This window comes from Antechinus flavipes, chromosome 1 (assembly GCF_016432865.1).
Source record: "Antechinus flavipes isolate AdamAnt ecotype Samford, QLD, Australia chromosome 1, AdamAnt_v2, whole genome shotgun sequence".
In the NCBI taxonomy this organism is placed as follows: domain Eukaryota; kingdom Metazoa; phylum Chordata; class Mammalia; order Dasyuromorphia; family Dasyuridae; genus Antechinus; species Antechinus flavipes.
In genome coordinates this window covers 3,964,950-3,988,346 of record NC_067398.1, presented here as the reverse complement: position 1 = coordinate 3,988,346, position 23,397 = coordinate 3,964,950, and the positions used below count along the sequence as shown (strand labels likewise).

Sequence of the window (23,397 nt, the reverse complement as noted above, 5' to 3'; positions counted from 1 at the left end):
GACGTTTTACTTAGAAATTCCTCGAATCCAATAAAAAACTAAATGAAACGACAACTTTGCCAAAGGATAGAAAATAAACCCATACAAATCACTGGCATTTATATGCATGATACTAACAAAATCCCGGAGGAAGAAATCGAGAAATTCAATGAAAGCAATTCCCAATAACAAAATATTTGAGAGGTTCCCTGCCAAGACATGCAGAGGAACTATAGTAGCACAATTAGAAAACACTCTTTGGATAAATAAGGGGTCTAAATAACGTAGCTAGAAAAAAATGTTTTAAAAATCCATTTGGAGAAACAAATAGTCAAGAATATAAATCGAATTTTAAATGAGGAGGCTGGGAAGGGACCTAGCAGTACCAGATCTCCAACTATACTACAAAGCTCTAATCATTAAAACAGTCCAGAACTGGATAAGAAATGGAACAGATCAAGTGCAAGATACACAAAGGCAACAGGTGCCCCAAGACCCCAGGTGTTGGGGGAGTGATGTGATTGGAGGGGATGTATTCCTCCTCGGGCTGGCCTGCCCCAGGTTACTCTCTCTGAGCAAGATACGGAGCCCATAAATTCCACAACCTGGGGATCAGAGATAACAAGGCTTCGGAGTCTAATGAGCGACAGTAACGCGGTGCTTCAAGTTAGCACAGGCCCAGAACAGAGCTGGGTGCTCGCCAAGTGACCTAGCGATGCCTTGGGCCTAAAAACAGGTTCCCTGGAATGAATAGAAACTGCTTGCATTTTTGTTTTTCTTGTTGGGTTATTTCTACCTTCTGAAACCAATTCTCCCTGTGCAACAAGAGAACTGTTCGGTTCTGCACACATATATTGTATCTAGGATATGCTGTAACCTATTTAACATGTAAAGGACTGCTTGCCATCTGGGGGAGGGGGTGGAGGGAGGGAGGGGAAAAATCGGAACAGAAGTGAGCGCAAGGGATAATGCTGTAAAAAATTACCCTGGCATGGGTTCTGTCAATAAAAAGTTATTAAAAAAAAAAAAAACAGGTTCCCCAGGAGCTCTGCCCAGAGAATTATGGGGGCTGCCCCTTGCACAAAGTCAGAACCAGACTACCCCTCAACTCCACTTCTAAGCCATGAAATCGGGATCTCACCGACAGGCTCTTTGCTAACTTCTCCCACCGTACTTGTGGTACAGTTACCTTTGCGCTTTGACTTGGAGATGGGTCTGGGCCTGCAGATTCTTTTGCAGTATCTTGTGACACCAGTCAGGACCCCCAACATTCTGGGGACACCCCCCGTAAATCCCAACAGGAAGAACTGGGTATCTGATAAAATGGGAGCAGATGGGCAAGCGGTCTAGAGGAAAGCGGGTGGCGAGCGGCACAGCTCATATTCCATCCCAAGAGAAGCTCCAACGGGCGCCGCCTTGGTCAGAAAGGGCCACAGCTTGAACAGCAGAGGAGCGATGAAGGAATTACCTGTCGCATCTGTGGTTAGAGGAAGAGCTCACGAGCAGCCAAGATACAGAGGAACACAGCGAACAGAACCGTTCATTACCTCAGACTGGGAAGTTTTCAGAGAAACAGTTCAACTAAAATGAGAAGAACCGGCGGAGACTGGGGGGAGGGGAAATCTTCGGACTCAATTTCTCTACTCAGTGTCTCATTTGTAAAACTGAGGGAACCGAACCAAACTTGCAAGAACAAGAGCCGTCCCCAGCCGGTACATGGGTTTTCAGGAACAGAATCCAAGCTGTCAAGAGTCATGAAAAACTGCTCCAAATCACCAGTACTTTGAGACTGGAGTATCCGGCAGACTGCCTAACCCGACAGAAAGGAAAAAGGACGAGTTCTGGAAGGATGTGGGGATGCTGGGACGCATCCTTGGTGGGGCTGTGAACGGTCCAGCCTTTCCCAAGAGCATCTGGAACTTGCCCCAAGGGCTGCAAAAGGGTGCGCCCTTGGACCCACAACACCCTTGCTGGGTCTGCGTCCCAAGGAGTTTGAAAAAGGAAAAGGAACCGCTCTCTTTGGGATGGCCGAGAACCGGAAGCCGAGGGAGGGCCGAGCAAGCCGCGGTCCAGGGATGTGGGGAGCACTGCTGTGCCGGAGAAAGGAGGAGGGAGTCTGAGAAGAGCCGGAAGAACTAATGATGCACAGAAGGGAGCAGGACCAGGGCGAAGATTTGTAAAACAAGTCCTCGCAAGGACTCGGGAGCTCTGGTCAACACAGGGGAAAGGGAGGAACCCCGCGCTGGCGGGGAAGGGGGGGACGCCGTGCTGGCGGGGAAGGGGGGACCCCATGCTGGCGGGGAAGGCGGGGACCCCGTGCTGGCGGGGAAGGGGGGGACCCCGTGCTGGCGGGGAAGGGGGGGACCCCGTGCTGGCGGGGAAGGGGGGGACCCCGTGTTGGTTAGAGGCGATCGGCACTGAGAGAAGTTTGGCCGGGCGTTGGGTCGAGCTCTTGTCTCAGCTGCTCCACAAACCGCCCGGAGCGGCCGCGCCATCGCTGTTCCCAGCTTATGGCAGGAGACTGAACAGGGCTCAGAGTTAAGTGACTTGTGCTCGGGCTGGTTTTGGGGGCGATTCGAACTCAGCCCCTGCTGCTTCCATGCCCACCCCAGCCCCCCTCCCCAGGCCCCGTGTACGCCCCTCTGTCCCCCTCCCCTGTCCCATTCCCCCCCACCTCTGCCCCAGCTTCCCGGGGTCTCTGGGCTCCCCTCCCCAGGCCGAGGCCCCGCCCAGAGCCGGTGCCTGAGAGACACCGCGGGCCGAGTTCTGGGGAAGCGGCCCCGGAATCCCCCCTCCCCGCCTCCACTCGCCTGCACGGTCCCGTTGCTGTACTCCAGCACCAGGTCCTGGGTGAACTCCATCCTCCGGGCCCCGTCCCGCTCCTGCAGGATCTTCACCCCTGGCAGCATCTGGTCCGAGGGCAGCTTCTGATAGGTCAGCAGCTCCAGGGACAGGGTGAAGGACACCTCGATCTGCAGGACACGGGGGTCAGCGCGGGGCCCCCCACCCTGAGGGCTCGGTGCTCTGGGGGCTTCACCCCTGCCGGGTCCTGGCCCTCTGGGAGAAGGTTCCTCCTGGGCCACCCCCCCCCCCCCCAAGAAAGGTGCTGGCCGAGGCCCAGGAGGCGCCAGGTCCGGGGTCAGAAATGGGGGGGCAGATGGAGCCTTTCAGGAAGTGGACCTGGCTCCAGAGCCTTCCCCGGCCGCCATTTCCCACAGCCACGGACTCTGTGCCCCCGGGACCCCTCAGCCCTCTGTGCGACAAGAAGGGGGCTCTGGGCGGGATCCGGCTGCCCTGGCCGCGCGTTGGTCCCAAGGGGCCACAAAAGGCGGGGACGAGACCAAAGGTTTGTGAGGGGGGCCGGGCCCGGAGCCTGTGTGGGAGCCGCGGGGGGGGGGGGCGTGAGGGGGGATGGGGGCAGCTCCGAGAGGGGCGATGATGAAGGGGGTGCAGACTTGGGAAGATGGCAACGGACCGGACAGTACGGAGGGTTTGAGCCCAGGGCAAAAGTGGGCGCCCAGAAAGGGGCCCCAGTGCTGCTGGGCCTGGTCCCGTGGCTGGTTTTTGGGGTCCTCCAGTTTGGGGTGTCCAGGAGACAAGGAGAAGGGGAGGCCACAAGGAGGAGACCATGAGAAAGGTCGGGGCGCATCCCAAGGGGACAAATGAATCCGGGGAAACTGAGGCACAAGGACAGAGTCCGGAGGCATGAGAGGAGGGGTGGTCAGGGGGAGGGGAGGAGGCAGGAGGGCCCAGAAACCTCCCCCACACGTGGGGGCCCCCAGCGCCCCCTCCCCGCGAGCCCTCGGCCTACCAGCATGTTCTGCAGGGGGTTCAGCACGAACCGATCCCCGGCCAGCTCGTCCTCCTCCTCCTCCTCCCCCTCCCAGCCCTGGCGGTTGTATTCGGGGTTGATCCCCGTCACGGAGAACGGGGGGGCCACCAGGAGCCCAAAGCAGTGGGCCACGTCCGAGAAGTTGTTGAGCTTCAGGCGGTGGGTGGTCACTATCTCGGTGTGCACCTGGAGGGGCGGCCGGGGGGCCGGGCGCTGGGGGAGCTGGCCCGGACCCACCCAGCCCCCCCCTCAGCCCCAGCCCCCTGGCCCAGCCCCCCCATCCCGACCCCGGCCCCCTGACCCAGCCCCCACTCACCCCCAGGAGCGGGTTGGTCGGGATGAGGTCACTGGCCTGCAGGCGGAAGGTCATTCCTCCATCATAGTCCTGCTCGATGCTCAGCCTGCCCCAAAGGCGGGAGGACAGGGGTCACCGTCCCTGGCGGGGCTGGGGGGCCGACGTCCTCGGGGAGGGGAGGGATGGGGCGGGAGGACCCTCACCAGGCCGGCCGCACGAGGCCCCGGAGGTCCAGTCGGAAGAGCTCGGCGTCGAAGTTCTGGGCCCGTTTCACCCTGCCCGGGATCTCCTGAGCGACCTGCCCCCGCCCAGAGAGGCGGCTCAGGCCCGGCGGGGGGGGGACGGCGGCCCCCCCCGCCGGGAGCCTGGGCTTGTGGCCCCCTGGGACCTGAGGCTCACCTTGCTGTCCAGGCTCATGAAGCCCAGGGCGTAGTAGTCACAAACCATCTTGCTGACGGACCCCGGCAGGACCCCGGGCGTGAAGGAGATGTGGATGAAGTTGCTCCCGGCGGCCGGGACCACCTGCCCCGCGACACGGCTTCACGAACGAGGCCCGAGAAGGGGACCCTCAGCGACGCCCCCCAGGGGCCCCCGGAGTCGGCTTTCTCCGCCATCATGGCCGAGCGTTGCCGGGGGAGCCGGGGGGGGGGGGGGACACGGGGACGGGCGATCCAAGGGCCGAGGGACTATGAGCAGAGAGAGGCAGGGGCCCGGAGGGGGAGGGAGGAGCCGGCGGGGGCTCCCCGGGCCACTCACCAGCTGCTTGGGAACGATGGAGTAGGGCTCCTCGGAGAGGACGCCGTCGTGGGTCCGCAGGACCATGGAGATGACCCTGGGTTTCCCCTCAGGCGTGAGCACCAAGGGCTCCTCCTCACTCTCACTTCGGGTCCCATTTGGCTTAAAAACAAACGGCTCTGAGGCCGGGGGTCCGGCCTCCCGGGGCCGCAGTGGCGGGGACGCCGCCCCCTCTGGGCAGCCGGGGAGCCCTGGGAGGGGGCTGGGCAGACCCGGGCCATGGCTCGCCCCCCTCCCACCCACGGCCTGTCCCTCTCCAAGGCCTCAGACCCCCCCTTCCCATCCCCCGCCCCCGCTGTGGCCTGGACGTCCCGAGGGATCTCCTGGGCTGGGCCCCACACTGACCCTGCGGGCGGCCTCCCCGCCCTCCTCCCGGAGCACCACGCCCACACTGTGCTCCCCAGACCTCGGCCCCACAGGCCCCCAGCGGGCTCCGGGGGCTCCCGGCCCGGGGCAGACACTCACGGCTTCGGGGCTGGCCAAGCTGCCCAGGGACACGGAGGACTGGCGCGAGGACGCAAAGGAGGCTTCGCTCTGGGGCTCTTCCTTGGCGTCCAGGTCCACGCCGGCGTCGTCCTTCAGGGGGAAGGCCTTCCCGTACACCGCCAGGAAGTCCACCAGCTTGTCCTCGTTGGCCTCCGGCTGGTAGATCTCCCAGTCGAGCCTGATGTCTGCGGGGGAGGGGGAGGAGAGGGGGAGGTGGTCACGGGCAGAGGGGACCCCAAGAAAATGCCCAGGGCCCCAGGGAATGGGCCCACGGGCCTAGTGCGGGGGGAGCTGCCTGAAGGGAACGGGGACCCCGTGGGGGAATCTGGGTAACCCCAAAGACCTGAATCTTTAACAGAGCCCAGTGTAGCTTACGTGGGAGCCGCACCGGCACTGAACCTGAGGCAGCATCTGGGGTCTTTCCCAGGACCAATCGTCCCCCAAACTCCCGGGGAGATGGTGGGGAGGGAGGTGCCCCTCGGGGCAGCGGCTGACCCTTAGCCAGGGTTCTTCCCGAGGCCCTCCAGCAGGCTGGCCCTGCAAAGGGGGCCCCTTGTACTGGGGCTCCAGATCCCTCCCACAGTCTCCTGCTTCCCCTCCCCAGGCTCCATCACTGGCCAAGAAGGGTTCTGATCTCAAAGTAAAGGTCTCCCCGGCACCAAACGGGCCAGAAAGGAGGGCCAGGGGGCTTGGCGGGGACACAGACGCAGAGGGACGCCTGCCCAAGACAGGCAGGGACAGCCGCCAAGGAAAAGCCAGCAGCGGGCAGAGCCCCAGCTCTGTGGGACCTGGCTTCAGAAAGGGCCTCTGAGGGCCCAGCTGGCCTCGGTGAAGGCACACGGCGAGAAAGCAGACCCCTGGGCTGGCTCTGGGGGGCCCTGGCTTTGGGGGACCTGGCTCTGGGGGCTGGACAGGCCATTCAAGCTTCTCTTCCCTGAATGGACCATGAGGGGTGATCAGGCCGTGCCTACCAGTGGAGCAGGCTCTCCTTGGCCATTGCTCGTGCACGCTCATGTGCCCACATGTACCCAGAGTGGGCCCCCGCCTGGCACCGCCCGCTCCCCTGCGCCCGAGCGCCCTCCCCTCCCAGCGCAGCCCCTCCCATTCCCCAATCACTGAGTGTCTTTTCTCTCTCTGCTCTACAAGCTCCCCAAGAGCAGAGACCCCGGCTTAGACAGCTTGGTCTCCCCCACGGCCGCCAGCACAGGGTACTCCCTTCTCTGGAAGTGTTTGTTGATTGACTCACAGAAAGTCTTACCATAAGGACTGGTGTTATTCAGGCGGAGAGTGCGGGAGACGGTGTCTCCTCCAGAGATCTGAGTGCCAAACCTGCGGAGGGAGCAGAGAGCCCCTGGATCAGCCGCTGCTCAGGGCTGGCCTGGGGAACCACAGCGAGGGGCTCTGGGGGACCTCGAGGTTCCCCTCCCCCCATACCTGATGACCTGGTTCTGGGGGGCTCCCCCTCCCCCTCCTCCTCCCCCCATACCTGATGACCTGGTCCTGGGGAGGCTCATCAGCCAGGCGGCTGGTCCGGAACAGCGTGATGGGGCAGCCCACCACACCCATGTGCACTTGGATCGTGGTTGGCGGCAGGTCTCCCACCTAGGGACGCAGGCTGTGTTCAGACTCCTCCCTCCTGCCTGCTCTCCCCTCGCCTCCCCCAGACCAGACCCTTGGACTGCCAGATGGGCCTGGAACGTGGGACTCATCCCGGCCTCCCCTTGGCTCAGGCCGTGCTGGCCAGCCGCTGCTCCTCTGCACCTGCCCGGCCTTGGCCCGGGCTGTGGGCGGGACCCTCAGTGACCACCTGCCCACTTCCCAAAGCCCCATTGGATGCTCGCTGCCATTTCTCCCCTAGCTCTTAAACAAGAACAAAGGCTGCAGAAGCACCAGCTCTCGCCGGGCTCCTCTGCCTGGCAGGTGCCCATGGGCACGATCGATTTGGCCCAGCCTGGGCCGACGAGGGGATGGGGCACTATCTTCCACGGCGCACCCCTCACCCCAAGGAAGGAAATGAGCCGATTCGCTTTTCTGCCTTTTTATTAGTATCTCTGATGACAATGAGCCAGGGGAAGCCCCCCATCTCTCCTCCCTCCGCACCCCTGGAAGCAGCCGTCCTTCCGCCCAGGGCCTCGGGGAGCGCTCCGAGGGCATCGCCGCCCAGGCCAGGCCAGAACGGGGCCTTCGGGTGTCCATCCGTCCCCTGGGTTCGAGGCTCTTGCTCTGCCTCCTTCCCTCAGCATCCACCTGCCCCTTGTCCATCCCGAGGGCGACGGTTTTGTTTCTAGTCCTTTGTTCCCCAAGATGCTACTGCGGCCCCTCAGTTATCCTCAGGTGGAGGAGCCAGTCACCAGGGAGGGGGCGGCCGGGGCTCTCGGTGATCCCTGGACCCCGGGGGAGGAGGCAGAGTCACTGGGGAGGGGGTGGCCGGCCTCGTCTCATGGGATCCTTGGTCACCTCATCTTGCAGCGCTCCGATGACCGTAAGCGAGTGAGCCCGGGGAGGGTCAGCACCAGGAGAGGCTCTGGGTCTGGAGATCGGTCCAAGAGCCGGCCAAGGTGATCGAGCTGCTGCTCCTGCGGTCGGTCGTCCCCCTGAGCTTTTCTGGGCAGATCCCGGAGGCCTCGGTTCTTTCTCCAGCTCATTTTACAGAGGAGGAAACTGAGGCAAGCAGCATGAGGTGACTTAGCTAGGGAGAGCCTGAGGCCAGATTAGAACCTCCGCCACCCGTGGTTCTCCAAGAGCACCTGGCGCTGGCAGGGAGGGCTGCGCGTTCACCAGCCTGAAACCTGGTCCCTACAGGGAAGCTCCTTCCACCCAAGGCAGGCTGGGGAGACAGATGAAGAGACGGGGGCTCGGGTCTGGGCAGGGACGCGCCAGCTTCGGGGAACAGGGAGGACCAAGGCAGGGAGCCCTGCAGGAGCCCCCGGCCCTGCCTCCTCAGTTCTGGGCCCCATGGCCAAGGGGGCGGAGGGAGGGCCAGCGGCCCAGGGTGAGAAGGCTCCGGTTCTGCGCTCCGGCCTCGGGCCCTGCAACGACCAACGGGCGCTGCCCCCGTCCCGCAGGCTGGAGAGGCTCCCGACGGCCGACTTTGCCATCGAGGGACCCGGTGACGCCTCAGGCCCAGAGGTGGGCGGCTCAGGAGGGCGGAGCCTGGGCCACCTCCCTCCGGGAGTACCCGCGGCTCGGACGCCCTTGGGCCAGGAGGGACCCGCAGCGATTCCTCTAGAAAGCAGAACAGAACCGCCAGGCCGCGGTCCTCCCAGCCCTCTGGGGAGGGAGCAGGCCCAGCCCGAGCAGCCCCTGCAGAAGCCAGCGGGGCTCCTAGGCCGGAGGCTGGCCCTGCGGCGCCTCCCTTGGTGCTTCCGGGCCAGTTCTGCCCTGGCGTTTCCACAAAGCGATTCCGGGAGTCTGGTGCTCCCCAGCCCGCTGGCGCTCCTCAGTCCATTGGTGCTTCCCAACCCGCTGGCGCTCCTCAGTCCATTGGTGCTCCCCAGCCCCCTGGTGCTCCCCAGCCCGCTGGCACTCCTCAGTCCGTTGGCGCTCCCCAGTCTGCTGGTGCTCCCCAACCCACTGCCGCCGTCTCGCCTCCTCCAGGGCCCAGCCCCAGCCCGGCCACTTTTACGATGGTCACCAATTGTTTAATGCACGAGGGTCCCAGTCCACTCCGTGCACCTCTGAGGGAGCCCCGGCCCAGCACGGGCCCCGAGACTCCCAAGGAGCCGGCTCCGAGCCCCGTGGCTCCTTCCCCCGAGGGAGGGCCCACTGCCGGTGCTCCCCTGGTCAGGCGCTTGTCGCAGCTCAGGGTTTTCTTGCCTCCTCAGGGGAGTTGGGGGAATTCAAACGTGGAAGAAAAAGCCCCTTTTCTTTAAGGAGGGGAGCCGGAAGCCCTGGGCCCGCACTCCCAGGCGGGGGGCCCGTGGGTGGCGGCCTTCTGCGTCCCAGCTCCGACTTCCCCAGCCATCCCCGCCTTCTCTCCTCCGCGTCCCTTGCCGGGAGACCTCCCTCCCTTTCCTCTTCTGCCACGGGGGTCCCCGGGGACCACCCCCACGCCCTCGGGCTCCCGGGCTGCGGGACCCCGGCGCCCCCTACCTTGCAGATGAGCCAGTCGTAGTAGTCTCCCCACATGTTGCTGCAGGCCGCGATGTCAATGGTCAGCTTCTGGAAGGCCCCCAGCGTCCCTCGGGAGGTGTGGGGAAAGAAGGCGGCGCCTTTCCCATGGGACAAGAGAGTGTCTATGGAGTCTAGGACAGAGCAGGGGAGAGGGAAGACGCGGGGGCTTTCCTGGGAAAAAGCAGCAGGAGCTCCCAGGAGGGCCCACCGAGCCCCGGCGCGGTCAGTGGCCCAGGACTGTTTCCCAGAAGCCGCCCCAAGCCCACGCCCCGGCTGCGCCCGCGCCAGCGGCCACAGGTAGCTCTGGGGGGCGAGCCTCTCATGCCCCCCTCCTGCCAGGACTCCCGTTCCCTCATGCCCAGCTGCTGGGGAGCCGGATGCCAGGCTGGCGCTCGGGGCTCCCTGCCCACTGCTGGTGCTCCATGGGGCTCTTGTCCTGGCACTGGCTGGGGGGAGCCCTGCAGAGCCCCTTCCTCTCGGAGCTGGCCCACAACCGGGGCTGGGCCTGGAGCTTACCCACTCTTAGCAGGAGGCACCATCTGTGTGCTACACACACTTGACTATAAGACCTCACTGCAAGGGAGACACTAATTATTCCTATTTTACAGAGGAGGAAACTGAGGCAAACAGAATGAAGTGACAGGCCCTGACAGGTCTTCCTGACCAGCTGCCCGGCGCTCCTCCCCTGGGTGTGCCATCCGAAGGCGCTGCCCTCCCCAGGAACCCCCGGGGGGACTCGTACCTAGCAGGTCCCTCCTGGCCAGGTGCTTCATAGTCCTCGCTGTGTGTCTCATAGCAGGGGGCACATCAGGGCTTCAAACATGCAGAAGAGAGGGCGCGGTCACCGGCTGAGGGCGTCCGGGGTCAGGCCCCCCTCCCGCCCAAGCAGGGCGGCCCAGGATCAGGAGCAGCCGCCCGCCCTCCCCTTGCTTTCCTAGGCTCCCAGCGAGGTGTCCTCCACTTCCCACCACGAGCCCACACGAAGCCCAGAGGCGCCCCCAGAATGGGCCCCTGGTGGTGGCCCGGCTTCCTCTTGGTTCTGACAGCCCAGGCTCTGTCTGCTTGGAAGCCCATTCCCTTCAGGCTCTTTTCATGGGTTCCTAAAGGTTCGTTAACCAGTCTCTGTGCCCGGCTCCCAGGTCCTGGTAGATCCTGGACGCAGCCATTGCCCAGGTGCCCCCCGACCTCCACGTGCTCCCCACTTGTCCAACAAGTGCACAGAAGCAGAAGGCGCCGCAATGTCACGTGCCCATCAGCGGCATCTTGTCGGCATATGGGGCCTACCCCTGGTCTCCTCCCCACCCCCCAGAGCCTTCTCCAGTCAGCGACGACGTCCAATTAGGAGTCAAGGAGGCAAAGGGGACATCCCGGAGGCTAAGACCAAGATGAGGGCACCTGAAGAGACTTGCCCGCCCCACCCTTGGCCATCAAACCGACCCCACAAAGCCCAAGAAAAACGCTGGGAACAAAATCCTTCCTCTGCCCTTTCAAGACTCCCCCAACCCTGGATTCGCATCAGGCAATCTCAGGTAGGAATCTCAGGTAGGAATCTCAGGTAGGAATCTCAGGTAGGAATCTCAGGTAGGAATCTCAGGTAGGAATCTCAGGTAGGAATCTCAGGTAGGAATCAGGTAGGAATCAGGTAGGAATCTCAGGTAGGAATCTCAGGTAGGAATCTCAGGTAGGCCTACGGCCTCGGCTGGGGAGTTAGGGACACAGCGTGGAAGGCGGCGGAAGGCAGACTTACAGCTTTGGCTTTTTGTCCCACATCTCTTCAGTGACCCCAAAATAATCGAATTCCAAGGAAAAGGGCGCTTCTATTGCCGACTTGTTGATCAGGACCAGCTGATTCTTCAGAAGATATCGCAATGGAACATCTGAGCCGAAGTCCAAGAGGAGATCCTGAGAAATGCCACTGAAAAGAGCAAGACAGCCTGGGTCATCTCCGAGACTTGGGGAGACGGGGGCTCGCGTTAGTCCCCTGAGACCTCTGGCCTGCTCTGGGCCGTGCAGGGCAGCAGCCTCTGCTGGGGGGCAGACTTCACTGTCGGCTATGGCAGCTGGTCACAGCTACTGAAGACCCAGGGAGAAAGGTCTCGACATCTTAGCAGGGTCAAATGGCCCCCGAATCACCTCACTGATTAAAAGAGCTACGTCCAGCACAGCTGATCATTTCATAATCTTCTTGTTGCTGTGTACAATGGTTTCTGGAACTCAAAAAAAATGTTTTTAAGTGAAACGTGACTGGGAGGACCAGCTGGAGTTTCTTTTCTTTTCCTTTTTTAATGGTAGTTTTTTGCTCAGTTCCATGGTAAGATTGTCAAGCATTCACTTTTACAAGATCTTGAGTTTCAAAATTTCCTCCCTCTGTGCCTCGTCCCAAAGATGATAGACAATTGGATATAGTTTGTATTTATGCTATCATGTAAAACATATATTTCCATATTACAGTTGTGAGAGAAGAAACAAATCAAAAAAAGAAGAAAAAAACACAAAAAAGAATAAAAAATGAAGAAAAGTTGCTCCTCTCTGCATTTCAAGTCCATCAATTCTTTATCTGGATGTGGATAACGTTTTCCTTCTTGAATTCTTTGTACTTATGAGAAATGGTGAGAGAACAATGCTCAGTTTCCACAGATGCTTTGACTTGGCTATACAGATAAGGAACTGGAAGGGAAGTCAAGTCAGCGGTCTGTACTAACTTGGTCAGCAGTAGGGCTTGTGGTCACACACGCAAAAAATTATTCAAACACAAAGTCAAAACACAAAGGATGAGGATTCTGAGGGTTGCCGATAAAGAATCACAATGAGTTTTTCTTGCTCCATAATCATCAACTAGACATGTAGGCTAGAGTAGATCCTGATCTGTGACCCATCAATAATTCAAGGAGCACAAGACATGGCAGCCATTCAAACTGTTCACGGGGAGGGGGGACATGAGCCTTCCGAAGGGTCTCGTCCGATGGAAACTCAGAGGAGGAAGAGTTAGGATGGGATTACAAGGTATAAGTATTGATTTTGGTACCTGTGAACTGTGGGAATAAACTAATAAGGAGTTTCCACAAACGCTCCTGTAGGAGCCTATTACAAAGTTTAAACTGATTCACTTATCTTGGGTCTGTTCATTCACTGTGCCCCTTTTGAGGTTCAGAATATTGTTTCTAATAGCACTTGTCTTGGATTTCACTTTGCATCAATTCATACAAGTCTTGCCAGGTTTTTCTGAAATCTGTCCAAAATATATCACTGCACAATAATATTCCATTACATTCATATACCACAGCTTGTTTAGTCATTTCCCAATCTCCCAATCCCAATTTTCAATTCTTTACCACCATGAAAAGAGTTGCTGCAAAAATATTTATTTGCACATGTAGGTCCTTTCCCCTTTTTTCTGATCTTTGGGGTACAGACATAGTAGTGGTAATTGCTAGATAAAGAGTATTCAGAGATTGGTTGCCCTTTGGGCATAGTTTCAAATTGTTCTCCAGAATAGTTGGAGCACTTCACATCTCCAGCATCGGTGCGTTAGTGTCCCAATTTTCTCCTCTCCAACATTTATCATTTTCCTTTTTGTCATCTTGAGCCAATCTGAGCGGGGTGAGTTGGTATTTCAGAGTTACTTTAATTTGCATTTCTCTAATCAAAAGTCACCCCTTCATATGTCTATAAACTGTTTCATTTCTTCATCTGAAAACTGCCTGTTCATATTCTTTGTCAATTGGGAAGTGGTTTATATGCTTATAAATTTGATATATTTGAGAAATGAGGCCTTTATCAGAGATACTGATTGTTTCCCAGTTTTCTGCTTTCCTTCTAATCTTAAGCATTGGTTTTGCTTTAATTTAATACAATCAAAATTATTTGTTTTGCATTTCATAATATTCTCTTATCTCTTATTTGGTAATGAATTTCCCCCCTTCATATAGATCTAATAGATCTATATCACTCTTTATATCTAAACCATATGGATTTTCAGGTGAATTCTGCCAAACATTTAAAGACAAACTAATTCTAATATTAAATAAATCATTTGGAATAATAGGCAACGAAGCAGTCCTACCAAACTCCTTTTATGAAACAGATATGATGCTGAATCTAAACCAGAAGGAACAAAACAAGGATAAATATAGATTAGTACAACAACATATCACAAAGATTATATACATTGTGACCAAGTAAAATTTATACCAGGAATGTAGGGATGGTTCCATATAAAGGAAACTATTAACATAATTGACGAAATCAATAACAAAAACAATAAAAAGCATGTGATTATATCAATAAATGCAGAGAAAGCTTTTGATAAAGTATAACATTCATTCCTATTAAAAACACTTGAAAACAAAAGTATAAAAGGATTTTTTTTCTTCGTAAAATAAGAGGCATGTAACCATCAACAAGCAGCTATTATCTGTAAGGAGGATAAGCTGTAAGCCTTTCCAGTAAGATCAGGAGTGACACAAAGATGTCCACTGTCACCACTATTATTCTATATTGTCCTAAAAATTCTAGCAATAGCAATAAGAGAAGAAAAAGATACTGAAGGAATCAGAATGGAAAATGAGGTAATAAAATTATCTCTTTTGCAGATGTAATATGATGGTATATTTGGAAAATCCTAGAGATTCAACTAAAAATTAGTTGAAATAATGTTAGCAAAGTAACAGGATATAAAATAAACTCACATAAATCATCAGCATTTCTAAATATCACCAATAAAGCCCTGCAAGAAGAGATTGTGAGAGATATTTTATTTAAAACAACTATAGACAATGTAAAATGCCTAAACTTCCAAGACGAGCTCAGAAACTATATAAACTATATGAATATAATTAAAAACACTTTTTATGTAAATAAAATCCTATTTAAATAACTGGAGAAATATTCATTGTTCATGGATGAAGCCAATATAATAAAAATGACAATTTTACCTAATCTACTTATTCAGTATAATCCTAATTAAACTACCAAAAATTATTTTATTGAATCAGAACAAATAGTAACAAAATTCATTTGGTAGAACAAAAGGTCAAATCAATCAAAGGAATTAATAAAAAAAAAAGTTAAAGAAGGAGGTCTTACAGTGCTAGCTCTTAAAACTATATTATGAAGTGATAATTATCAAAAACTATCTCATACTAGTTAAGAAATAAAAGGAAGATTAGTTGAATAGAGCAGATATACAATACATAATAGTAAATGATTACACTAAGCTTATGTTTCATAAATACAAAGATTTAAGTTTTTTGGATAAGAACTCATTATTTGGTTAAAAAAAAATGCTGAGAAAACTGGAAAGCAGGATTGTGGAAACCAGGTATAGATCAATGCATTATACCATTTAACAAGATAAGGTCAAAATGGATACATGACCTAGACATAAAGGGAGATATTATAAGTAAATTAGAAGAGCATAGAATGCATTTCCTATCAGATATATGGACAGAAGAAAAATTTATGAATAAACAGAAAGAAAGCATTGTGGGATGTGAAATTTAAAAGTTTTTGTGCAAATAAAACCAATGTAGCCAAAGTTAGAAGGAAAGCAAAGAATTGGGGAAAATGTTTTATAGACAGTTTCTTGCATAAAAACTGGATATCTCAAATATATAGAAAATGAAGTCAAAATGATAAGAATTTGAGTCATTCTCCAATTGATAAATGGTAAAGATATATGAACAGGTAGTTTTTGGAAGAAGAAATCTAGGCTGTAAATAGTAATATGAAAGAGTGCTCTTGATCAGAGAAATATAAATTTAAAGCAACTCTGGGGGTACCATCTCATACCTATCAGGTTGGTTAAAATGATGGTGGGGGAAATGACAAATGTTGGAGGGGATATGGAAAAACTGGGACAGTAATGCATTGTTGGTGGAACTATAAACTGATCCAACCATTCTAGAGAACAATTTAGAATTATATCCAAAGAGTTATATAACTGTGTACACCCTTTGACCTAACAATATCATTAGGTCTGTTTCCCAAAGTGATCAGGGGAAAGGCGGAGAGAACTGTATGTTCTAAAATATTTATAGCAATTTTCTTTGTAGAGGCAAAGAATTGGAATTTGAGAGAGTGTCTGTCAATTGGGAAATGCCTGAACAAGCTGAGGAATATGATTATTATGGAATATTACTGAAGAAATGATGAGTAGGTTGATCTTAGAAAACCATGGGAAAATAATGAAGTGTGAAATGTACAAAAATAAGAAATGTTGTATACACTGACAAAACATTGTTAAAAAACGACTACAAATAACTAAGCTATTCTGAGTAACATTCAAATCAGCTATGAATAGAAGATACTTTTTACTTTCAGAGAAAAGAACTGATACATGGAAGTATTTTAAGGTTCCACATACATATCAATGTTGGCCTTTTTAATGAGGAGTTAGGAGGGAAGGATCTAGCACAGAACTCAAAATGTAACAAAAAATAGAAAAAACATAAATTAAAAAAAATTTTTTTTCTTTCTTTTTTAATTTTTCTTTTGTTTATTTCTGTTGAATCTGTTTCCTTTATACCTTTCCCTCCCTGGTTTCTTTGAAGTTCCTAATCTTTTATTCTTCTAATTGAACTTTGTAATTATTTTTTTCTAACTCAGTAAAATAATTTTTTGGTAATTTAATAGGAATAACATTACATAAATAAATGAGTTAAGTAAAATTGTCATTTAAAAAAATTATATTGACTTTATCTACTCATAAACAATATTACTTCAATTATTGAAATCTAACTTTATTTGTATAAAAAGTATTTTATACTTTTATTTGTATGAGTAATTCTAAGCTATAATTACTTGTATATTTTCCTCCATCCTATTTTTCCTCACTTTCCTTTTTCCTATTCCTAATCCATTCTTACTGCTTTGCTTTACTTCTACTCACTATCTTGACTTCCCATTCTTTAACCTAACTACTCATTCAAATGTCTCTCTCTTATCCTCTCCTCCCACTCTATTCCCTTGCCTTCTTCTTTTTGAATTTAGAAGATTTTTATACCCTTCTATATGTATATGTTTTTCCCTCTTTAATCCATAGCCAATGAGAATAAAGTTTTAGCACCACCCACCTTCCCCTCAATACCTTCTTTTTTAAATTTATTTTTCCTTTTTGCTTCATTGAAATGAGATAATTGTTCCTTTCTATCTCACCCTATATAGTTTTATGTAATTTTTAAAAGTCATCTCATCATAGTTCAGCCTAAGACTTTCTTTCAAACTACCCAAATTAAAATAACAGTTATAAAAGAACTGATAATATTTTCATTTATAAGAAATAAATGATTTGACCTTTTTGAGCCTCTTATAATTGCTTCTTAATGTTTATTTCATATTTCTTCTGGATGTCTTAAGTCAAATTTTCCTGTTCTGCCATTTTTGTCACAAATATCTAAAAGTCTTTCAGTTTGTTAAATAACCAATTTTTTTTTTTGGTTCAAGCTTACACTTAACTTTGCTGGGTAAGTTGCCCTTGGTCATAACCACAAGCTCTTTTGCTCTATGAAATATAGTATTCCAAGACCTATAGTCCTTCAAGGTAATAGCTGCTAGATTTTGTGTAATCCTTATTGTAGCTTCATGAAATTTAGATTTTTTCTTGTTCCTTACAATATTTTCTCATTAACCTGGGAGCTTTGAAACTTGACTATGATATTCCTGTAAGTTTTTTGTTGTTGTTGTTGTACTAGAATTTCAGGGAAATATTTCTTGATAATTTCTTCTAATATTGTATCATGATTCTTTTTAAAATCATTTTCAGGCAGGCTGACTATTCTGCTATTTCTCCTCAATCTCTTTTTCAAGTCAGTATTTTTTCTGATGAGATGATTCACTTTCTCTTCTATTTTTCATTCTTTTGATTTTGTTTCATTACTTTTTGTATCTTAAGAAGTCATTCACTTTTCTTTGCCCCATTCTAGTTTTCAGGGACTTATTTTCTTAAGTTTTTGGCTATTTTGTTTATTAACTATCTTTTCATAATTTTCCGGAGTGGAGCAGCGCAGTGCACCGTGGCCCCAGTCTAGGAGTCTTGAGGACCCGAGTTCAAATGTGACCTCAGACACTTGATACTTCCTAGCCTTATGACATTGGACAAGTCACTTCACCCAAAGTGCTTCACCAAAAAACAAACACAAATCAAACCCACAATTGTCTTGATCTTTTTGGATTTCTTCTATTTTTTCCCTAATTTTTCCTCTATCTCTTTTATTTGAGTTTTTAAATCCTTTTTAAGTCTTCTAAGAAATCTTTTTTTGTGCTTGGAATAATCTGACATTTCTCACTGAAAAAGGAGATTTTTTTTTTTTAGTTCCATTCTCTTCCTCTGACATGAATCCATTTCTTCTCTAGCCTTGTAGTAGCTATCTATGATTGGGTTCTTTCTCCTTTGCTTGCTCATTTTATAACTTTTTTCTATTTATTTTCATCAGCAATGCACATTCCATGTGGTTCACACATTTTCTATTTTCTTCCATCCTCATCCTCCACGATTTCACCTCTGGCTCCTCTCTTCTCCAGGCTGATCTACCTTCCTCAATCATCCTCCCATCTCTCCGCCCTAAGTGGTTCAACAACATCCAAATCTCTCTCCAAACCTCGTCTCTCTCCGACATCCCGCTGGCTAACTCGAGCTCTAAGTGCCCCAAACGGCCCCTTTTTGGTGGAGGGCACGGCTATATGCCCGGTCCCTTGGGACTGGCCCTTCAGCTCCTAAACCACAGGGTCAGCCCTGGAGCTGTGTCTCCCACAAGAGGCCCCGCTTACCTGCTTTGGGGGATCGAGATGGTCACATCCAGCCCCTTGGCCTTCCCCGAAATGCCCAGGACGAGAGATTTCTTCATCCCTTCTATTTGACACGGGAGGACAAGGTCTGTCAGCTCTTCCTAAAGCAGAAGGAAGTCCTTGCTCTTTGTTAAGCGAGCCAAAGGCCGGAATGAGCCGGGGAGTGGGTGAGAGGCCCCGGCTCCTGGGCACTAACTGTTGGACCTACTTGTGGAACAGGGCAAGTGTGACGGACCCCCTTTCTGTAATTTATTTTATGTCTCAGAGACCCTGCCCTTCTCAGGAGGCCGCCCATCCCTGGGAGAACAGCTCAGGATCTCGCTCAGTATTTCTCGGCAAGTCTGCGATAGCCAGTCTAGTAAGATCCACACTCAGGCCCCTGGAGAGGGGTGGGGGAGCCGGGAGGCTCTGGCCCCGACTGAGGGGAGGGTCCTGGGGGCCAGGGCGAAGGAAGCCCACAGCGTCTCCCTGGATGATGAAGGGGAGGGGATCCCAAGCCTTAGTCCCAATTTCCAGATGCACAAAATATTTGCAGATAAAAAATAAAAACTGTGAAAGTAAGTTCCGCTTTATGGGCTCACGGCCAGTTTGAAGCCCCACTGGGAGCCGGCAAACTTGGGAGCCCTTAGACATTCAAGACCTTTCACCTTCTGAGAGCAAAATGTGGATTTTGATTTAGAAAAACGACGACGATCACAGCCTTTTCGAACCTAATTTCTAAAGCTCTTGGCCAGCTCTGGGGGAAGGTGACGTAGGCGGGCTCCAGAGCGGTCTGGCCGAGGGGGCCGGGGTGTTTGCAGCTGAGGAGAGGCAGGGCCCCTGGAAGCCTCCCCTGCTCTCGGAGGTCCCGGCCCCCCCCCCCGCCCCAGGGACATCGTCCCTCACCATAGTGGAGGTGGTAAACTGCAGGGTCAGCTTCTTCTCCTCGTTGGGGCCCAAGATGCCGCTCGGAGGGCAGACGTCGGCCTGGCAGAGGTCAGAGTGAGTCCCCAGCAGCTGTCGACAAGGGAATCGCCTTCTCAGACATTTCCAGCTCTGTCTCGGGATGCTTAGGATGGGGGGGGGTACCCAGGCAGCAGAGGAGGGGGCCCACAAAGCTCAGCCGGGTCGTCCCTGAGGCAGGGCTCCCGGACCCCGGGCCCCTGCACCCCGAGCTCTCGCCACGAGCAGCCCCACAGAAATAGGGCTCCCCAAGGAGTGTCTGGGGGAATGGGCGCAGCACTGCCCCTGCTCTCAGAGTCCCAGGACTGAGGTCCGGAAGGCCTGAGTGCAAATCCAGCCCCAGACACTGGCTGGCTTCTGTCTCTCTGCCTCGATTTTCTCATCTGTGAATGGGGTGCACACTATTCTTACGAGAGAGCTGGTGAGAAGATGGGCCTTGTCGTGGGGTGAGAGGTCATTGTGGCTCCCAGCTGGCAGTGGGGGGGTGGGGAAGAGGGGGAGCCTCTGGGAGCAGGAAAGGCGTGGGGGGAAGGAAAACCGGTCCCATGCTGGACCTGGCGGGTTCGGCCGTGCACCCGCATCCCCTTTGGGTCGGAAAGGCTGTGGGCATTCCACGGGCGCCAGCTGCGAGGGGCTCTGGACCGAGGCCACGAACCCCCTGGGGGGACTTTGGGCCACCCCCGACTCAAGTCCCCGGTCTGTACCCGGAAGGGCAGCCTCCTGGGGGCCCCGAGGGGCTTCCAGCCCAGCCCGGCAGTCCCGCTCCCCACCACAAGACCCCGCCAGCGTCGGGGGGCGGGGCTCCCTACCTTCCCCCAGTGAAACTTGGTGGGGAGCAGCGTCCCGTTGAAGAGCGAGACGGGGGCCTCGGTGACGATGCCGAAGTACATGTTGCTGAGCAGCAGCTGGCTGCACTTCAGGTAGACGTAAGGCCTCTGCACTTCCCCATAGACGGGCAGGTAGCTGGGGGCGGGCGGGGGAGGGGGAGGGTTCTCCAGCTGCCCAGCTCGAGCCTCAGGGGGAGGGGGCGCCTTTCCCCTTCCCTCCTGCCCCCGGAGGGTCCCAGGGAGGGGCCCAGCGCAGTGGACGAAGCCTTCTGAACCATTCGGGCCCCTCCTGAGCCCAGGGACCTGCCCTACCCCACGGCCAGCCCCCTCCCCCCAGCGTTGTCTCAGGAGTGACCCCGAGACCCGAGGGCAGAGGCCCCAGCACCAGTGGCAGAGCCAGCCCCCTAAAGGCACCAAGGAACCCCGACTCCGGGGAGGAAGGCCCGAGTACAAGCCCTGCCCGAGGATTTGGGAGCACGCTCTCGGGGCCACAACCACCCAAGGGACTGGGCAGCCGGGAAGGGGCGAGGCCGTGGCTACAGATCAGGAAGGCACAGGGGTCAGATGGGGGGAGATGGGGAGGGGGAAGGAAGGTGGGGAGGGGGGTCAGGGCAGTGGGAGGGAGAGGGGCCAGTGGCCATTTGGCATCTTGACCACCCGCTCGGCGGGAAACAACACTCATGGGAGGCGAAGGAGCAGCGTCCTACAGACGCAGGGATGGAGAGGGACTCCCAGAGGAGCCGCCTCCCCCTCAGCCTGGCAGCGAGGGCAGGGACGGCCTCTGCAGGCCCCCCCCCCCACTGGCTGCTGATGGACTGGGGGGGTACCTCGGCTCCCCGTTCTCCACTAGCAGCTCCAGGACCGTCTGCAGGCTCTGGCAGCATTTGGCTTCAAAGATAACGGTCACCCGGGCGTCCCCCAGGGGAGGAAGGTGGCCCCGGGGCGGCTCAAAGCAGAAGGGAGAAGCCTGCCCGGGAGAGAGCGGGTCTGAGAGCCGGGGCCTCGCGGAGGAGCCCAGGCCTGACAGCTCTGCTCCAGAGGGTCTGAGGAGGGGGAGGGGGAGGGAGGAGGGAAGAGGAGGAAAAAAGGAGGAAGGAGGGAGGACAGAGGAGGAAGAGGGACGACGGGGAGGAGGGAACAGGCGAAGGAAGGAGGAAGGGAGTAGAAGGGAGATGGGAGGAGGGAAGATGAGGAGGAGGGGGGCGGGAGGAGCAGCCCATGGGCCTGGAGCCCTGCTCCCATCTCCGGGTCCCCGGCCTCAGGGGGCTTACCTTTTCCCTCCTCTCCTCCAGGCAGGTGGGACTCTCTTGCAGCCGCCACTTGGCGGGCAGCTGGCTCGTGTTCTGGACGTTGATGAAGCCGATGGCTTTCTTCCCCAGCCGCATGAGCCCCAGGTGCAGCGCCGAGACGTCGATGCTGAGCGTGGGACCCTGAAGCACCAAACTAGACTCAGACCCGGCTCCCTCCCCCACACTTGAGAGCCTCCGCTTTGGCCCCGCCCCCACGGAGGGCGTGGCTCCGCGCAGTGAGTGCTCCCTAAAGCGCTCCTCTCCCCACGCAAGGCCTGGGTCCCGAGGGCCTCCCGCGTCCGCACCTTGAAGGCAGCCTCGATGTGCAGCACCACGGGCAGCGGCGAGCGCGTGATCTTACAGAGCAGGTCCTGGCTCGTCACCCCGGGGACGCCCCCCGTGAAACTCAGCTCGAACTCACACTTTTCATGAGGTTCTGGGGACGGAAAAGCTCTCGGGGTGAAGGCGGAAGGATGCTGGGGGCGCTCCAGCTCAGGGGCCCAGAGGTGAGCCCCAGAGTCGTGAGTATGAGAGAAGAGGGAGGAGGGAAGGGGAAGAGGAGGAAGGAGGGAAGGAGAAGAGGAAGGAGGAGGGAGAAGGAAGAGGAGGGAGAAGGGAGGAGGAGGAGGAGGGAGAGGAAGGAGAAAGGAAGAAGAGGAAGAAGAGGGAGGAGAGAGGAGCTTTGAGCCAATGTGGCTTGGGTTTCTTTGAGCCCTGGCTGCAGGGAGCTACCTTTTTCTTTCCTCTCCTAGAGGCAGGCCGGCCTCTCTGGGACCTATTTCTCTCTGTCTCTGACGTCTCTGTGTGCTAAGCCACGAGTACTTCCTTGCCCCGCAGTCTCTGAGGCTCCTACCTTCCTTGAAGCCGCTTCCTCCAAAGGGCCTCCGTCCCCACCCGACCCTCCCCACCATCTTCCATTTGTTGAGTTTAACCAGGGCTGCTCTCTCTCTCCGGGACAACTTGGGATCCGAGCAGCTGGGGACGTTTGCCTCCCGTTTCCCAGTGTGGTTCCTGCCTGGCAGCTGCTCCCGGTGCAGAGACCGGGGAATAACGGTCTCCCTCCTTCCAAGCGTCCTGGGTTTGCTCACCCGGGGCTCGCTGAGGGCAGGGCCTCCTCTGGAGTCGACCCTGAGGCCCTGCCAATGACCGTGGGCGCCAGGGCCCCCAAAGCCCCCTTACCTATGGTCCCGGTGCAGGGTTCCACTTCAATGATGTGGCAGTCACAGATTTTCCCCCACGTGAACTGGATGGGCGATTTGCTGTTGTTCCACATCTGAAAGGCAGAGCCCGAGCTCAGCTCGGGAAAGAGCCTGCGGGCTGTGGGGGGGGCGCCCTTCAGGGTCCCCATCCCCAGGCCGGCATGCGCTTCCCAAACCCAAGTCTCTGTTGTCTCCTTGTGGACGCCCCCTAGAGGGGTCCTGGGGCCGGGGCCAGGCTGTGGGGATGACCCCAGGAGATCTGAGGCCGAAGCTGGAAGGGCAGCGAGGTTGGGGGACCCCTAGTGCCTCCGGGGCCAAGGGAGGCCCTCAGCAGGAGCCAGCCCATGGCTCCCCCAAGGTCCCAGACAAAGAGAAGGTCCCACCTTGAAGTCTTTCTTCACGTTTACGCCAATGTAGTTTTCTCCAGGGATGATGATGGCGTAGGGTTCCAGGAGGATCTGGAAGGGCTCCACGGAGCCTTTCACCTCGATTTCCAGGGCAATGACATCATCGATGGCAGAAGGAACTTCACAGCCCCGCTCCTTCCCTAGACTGAACCAAAGCACGGACTCGGCCACGGTCCCGATGCTTGGGCTCCGTTTCTGGCTTAAATTCTTCCTCTAATTTTCCTTCAGGGCGAACCTCTCCGTCTTGGTCCCGCTGCCAAGTTCGTAGCTGACCCGGGGAAGTCCCCACGGACACTGGGACGGCCAAAGCAGCAAAGAACCGGAAACACAGACAGTTTCCACTGACCGAGGAGCGAAGGGGGGATCTAAGAGGTTGGGGAAGCCGGGGAAGTGAGCAGAGTGAAGGAAGCAGCCAGAACTGCGAGGGAACCGAGAGGAGAGAGAGGCTG

The 23,397-nt window shown here is 54.5% G+C and overlaps 1 protein-coding gene across 1 annotated transcript in view; it reads right to left on the bottom strand.

The window, feature by feature from the left end:
* The window catches only part of DLEC1 (DLEC1 cilia and flagella associated protein), a 55,579-nt gene that overhangs the window by 2,986 nt on the left and 29,196 nt on the right, over nucleotides 1-23,397 (bottom strand). The window contains exons 16-35 of the mRNA XM_051978013.1: nucleotides 22,925-23,093; nucleotides 22,522-22,615; nucleotides 21,648-21,778; nucleotides 21,325-21,483; nucleotides 20,881-21,020; nucleotides 20,036-20,189; nucleotides 19,170-19,280; nucleotides 18,267-18,385; nucleotides 11,248-11,415; nucleotides 10,243-10,313; nucleotides 9,480-9,631; nucleotides 6,874-6,989; nucleotides 6,646-6,716; nucleotides 5,367-5,572; nucleotides 4,863-5,003; nucleotides 4,506-4,628; nucleotides 4,310-4,404; nucleotides 4,128-4,212; nucleotides 3,791-3,997; nucleotides 2,790-2,951 (exon numbers count right to left, since the gene is read on the bottom strand). Coding sequence (XP_051833973.1) covers nucleotides 2,790-2,951; nucleotides 3,791-3,997; nucleotides 4,128-4,212; nucleotides 4,310-4,404; nucleotides 4,506-4,628; nucleotides 4,863-5,003; nucleotides 5,367-5,572; nucleotides 6,646-6,716; nucleotides 6,874-6,989; nucleotides 9,480-9,631; nucleotides 10,243-10,313; nucleotides 11,248-11,415; nucleotides 18,267-18,385; nucleotides 19,170-19,280; nucleotides 20,036-20,189; nucleotides 20,881-21,020; nucleotides 21,325-21,483; nucleotides 21,648-21,778; nucleotides 22,522-22,615; nucleotides 22,925-23,093 — 2,674 coding nt within the window. The remainder of the gene's footprint in view (nucleotides 1-2,789; nucleotides 2,952-3,790; nucleotides 3,998-4,127; nucleotides 4,213-4,309; nucleotides 4,405-4,505; nucleotides 4,629-4,862; nucleotides 5,004-5,366; nucleotides 5,573-6,645; nucleotides 6,717-6,873; nucleotides 6,990-9,479; nucleotides 9,632-10,242; nucleotides 10,314-11,247; nucleotides 11,416-18,266; nucleotides 18,386-19,169; nucleotides 19,281-20,035; nucleotides 20,190-20,880; nucleotides 21,021-21,324; nucleotides 21,484-21,647; nucleotides 21,779-22,521; nucleotides 22,616-22,924; nucleotides 23,094-23,397) is intronic.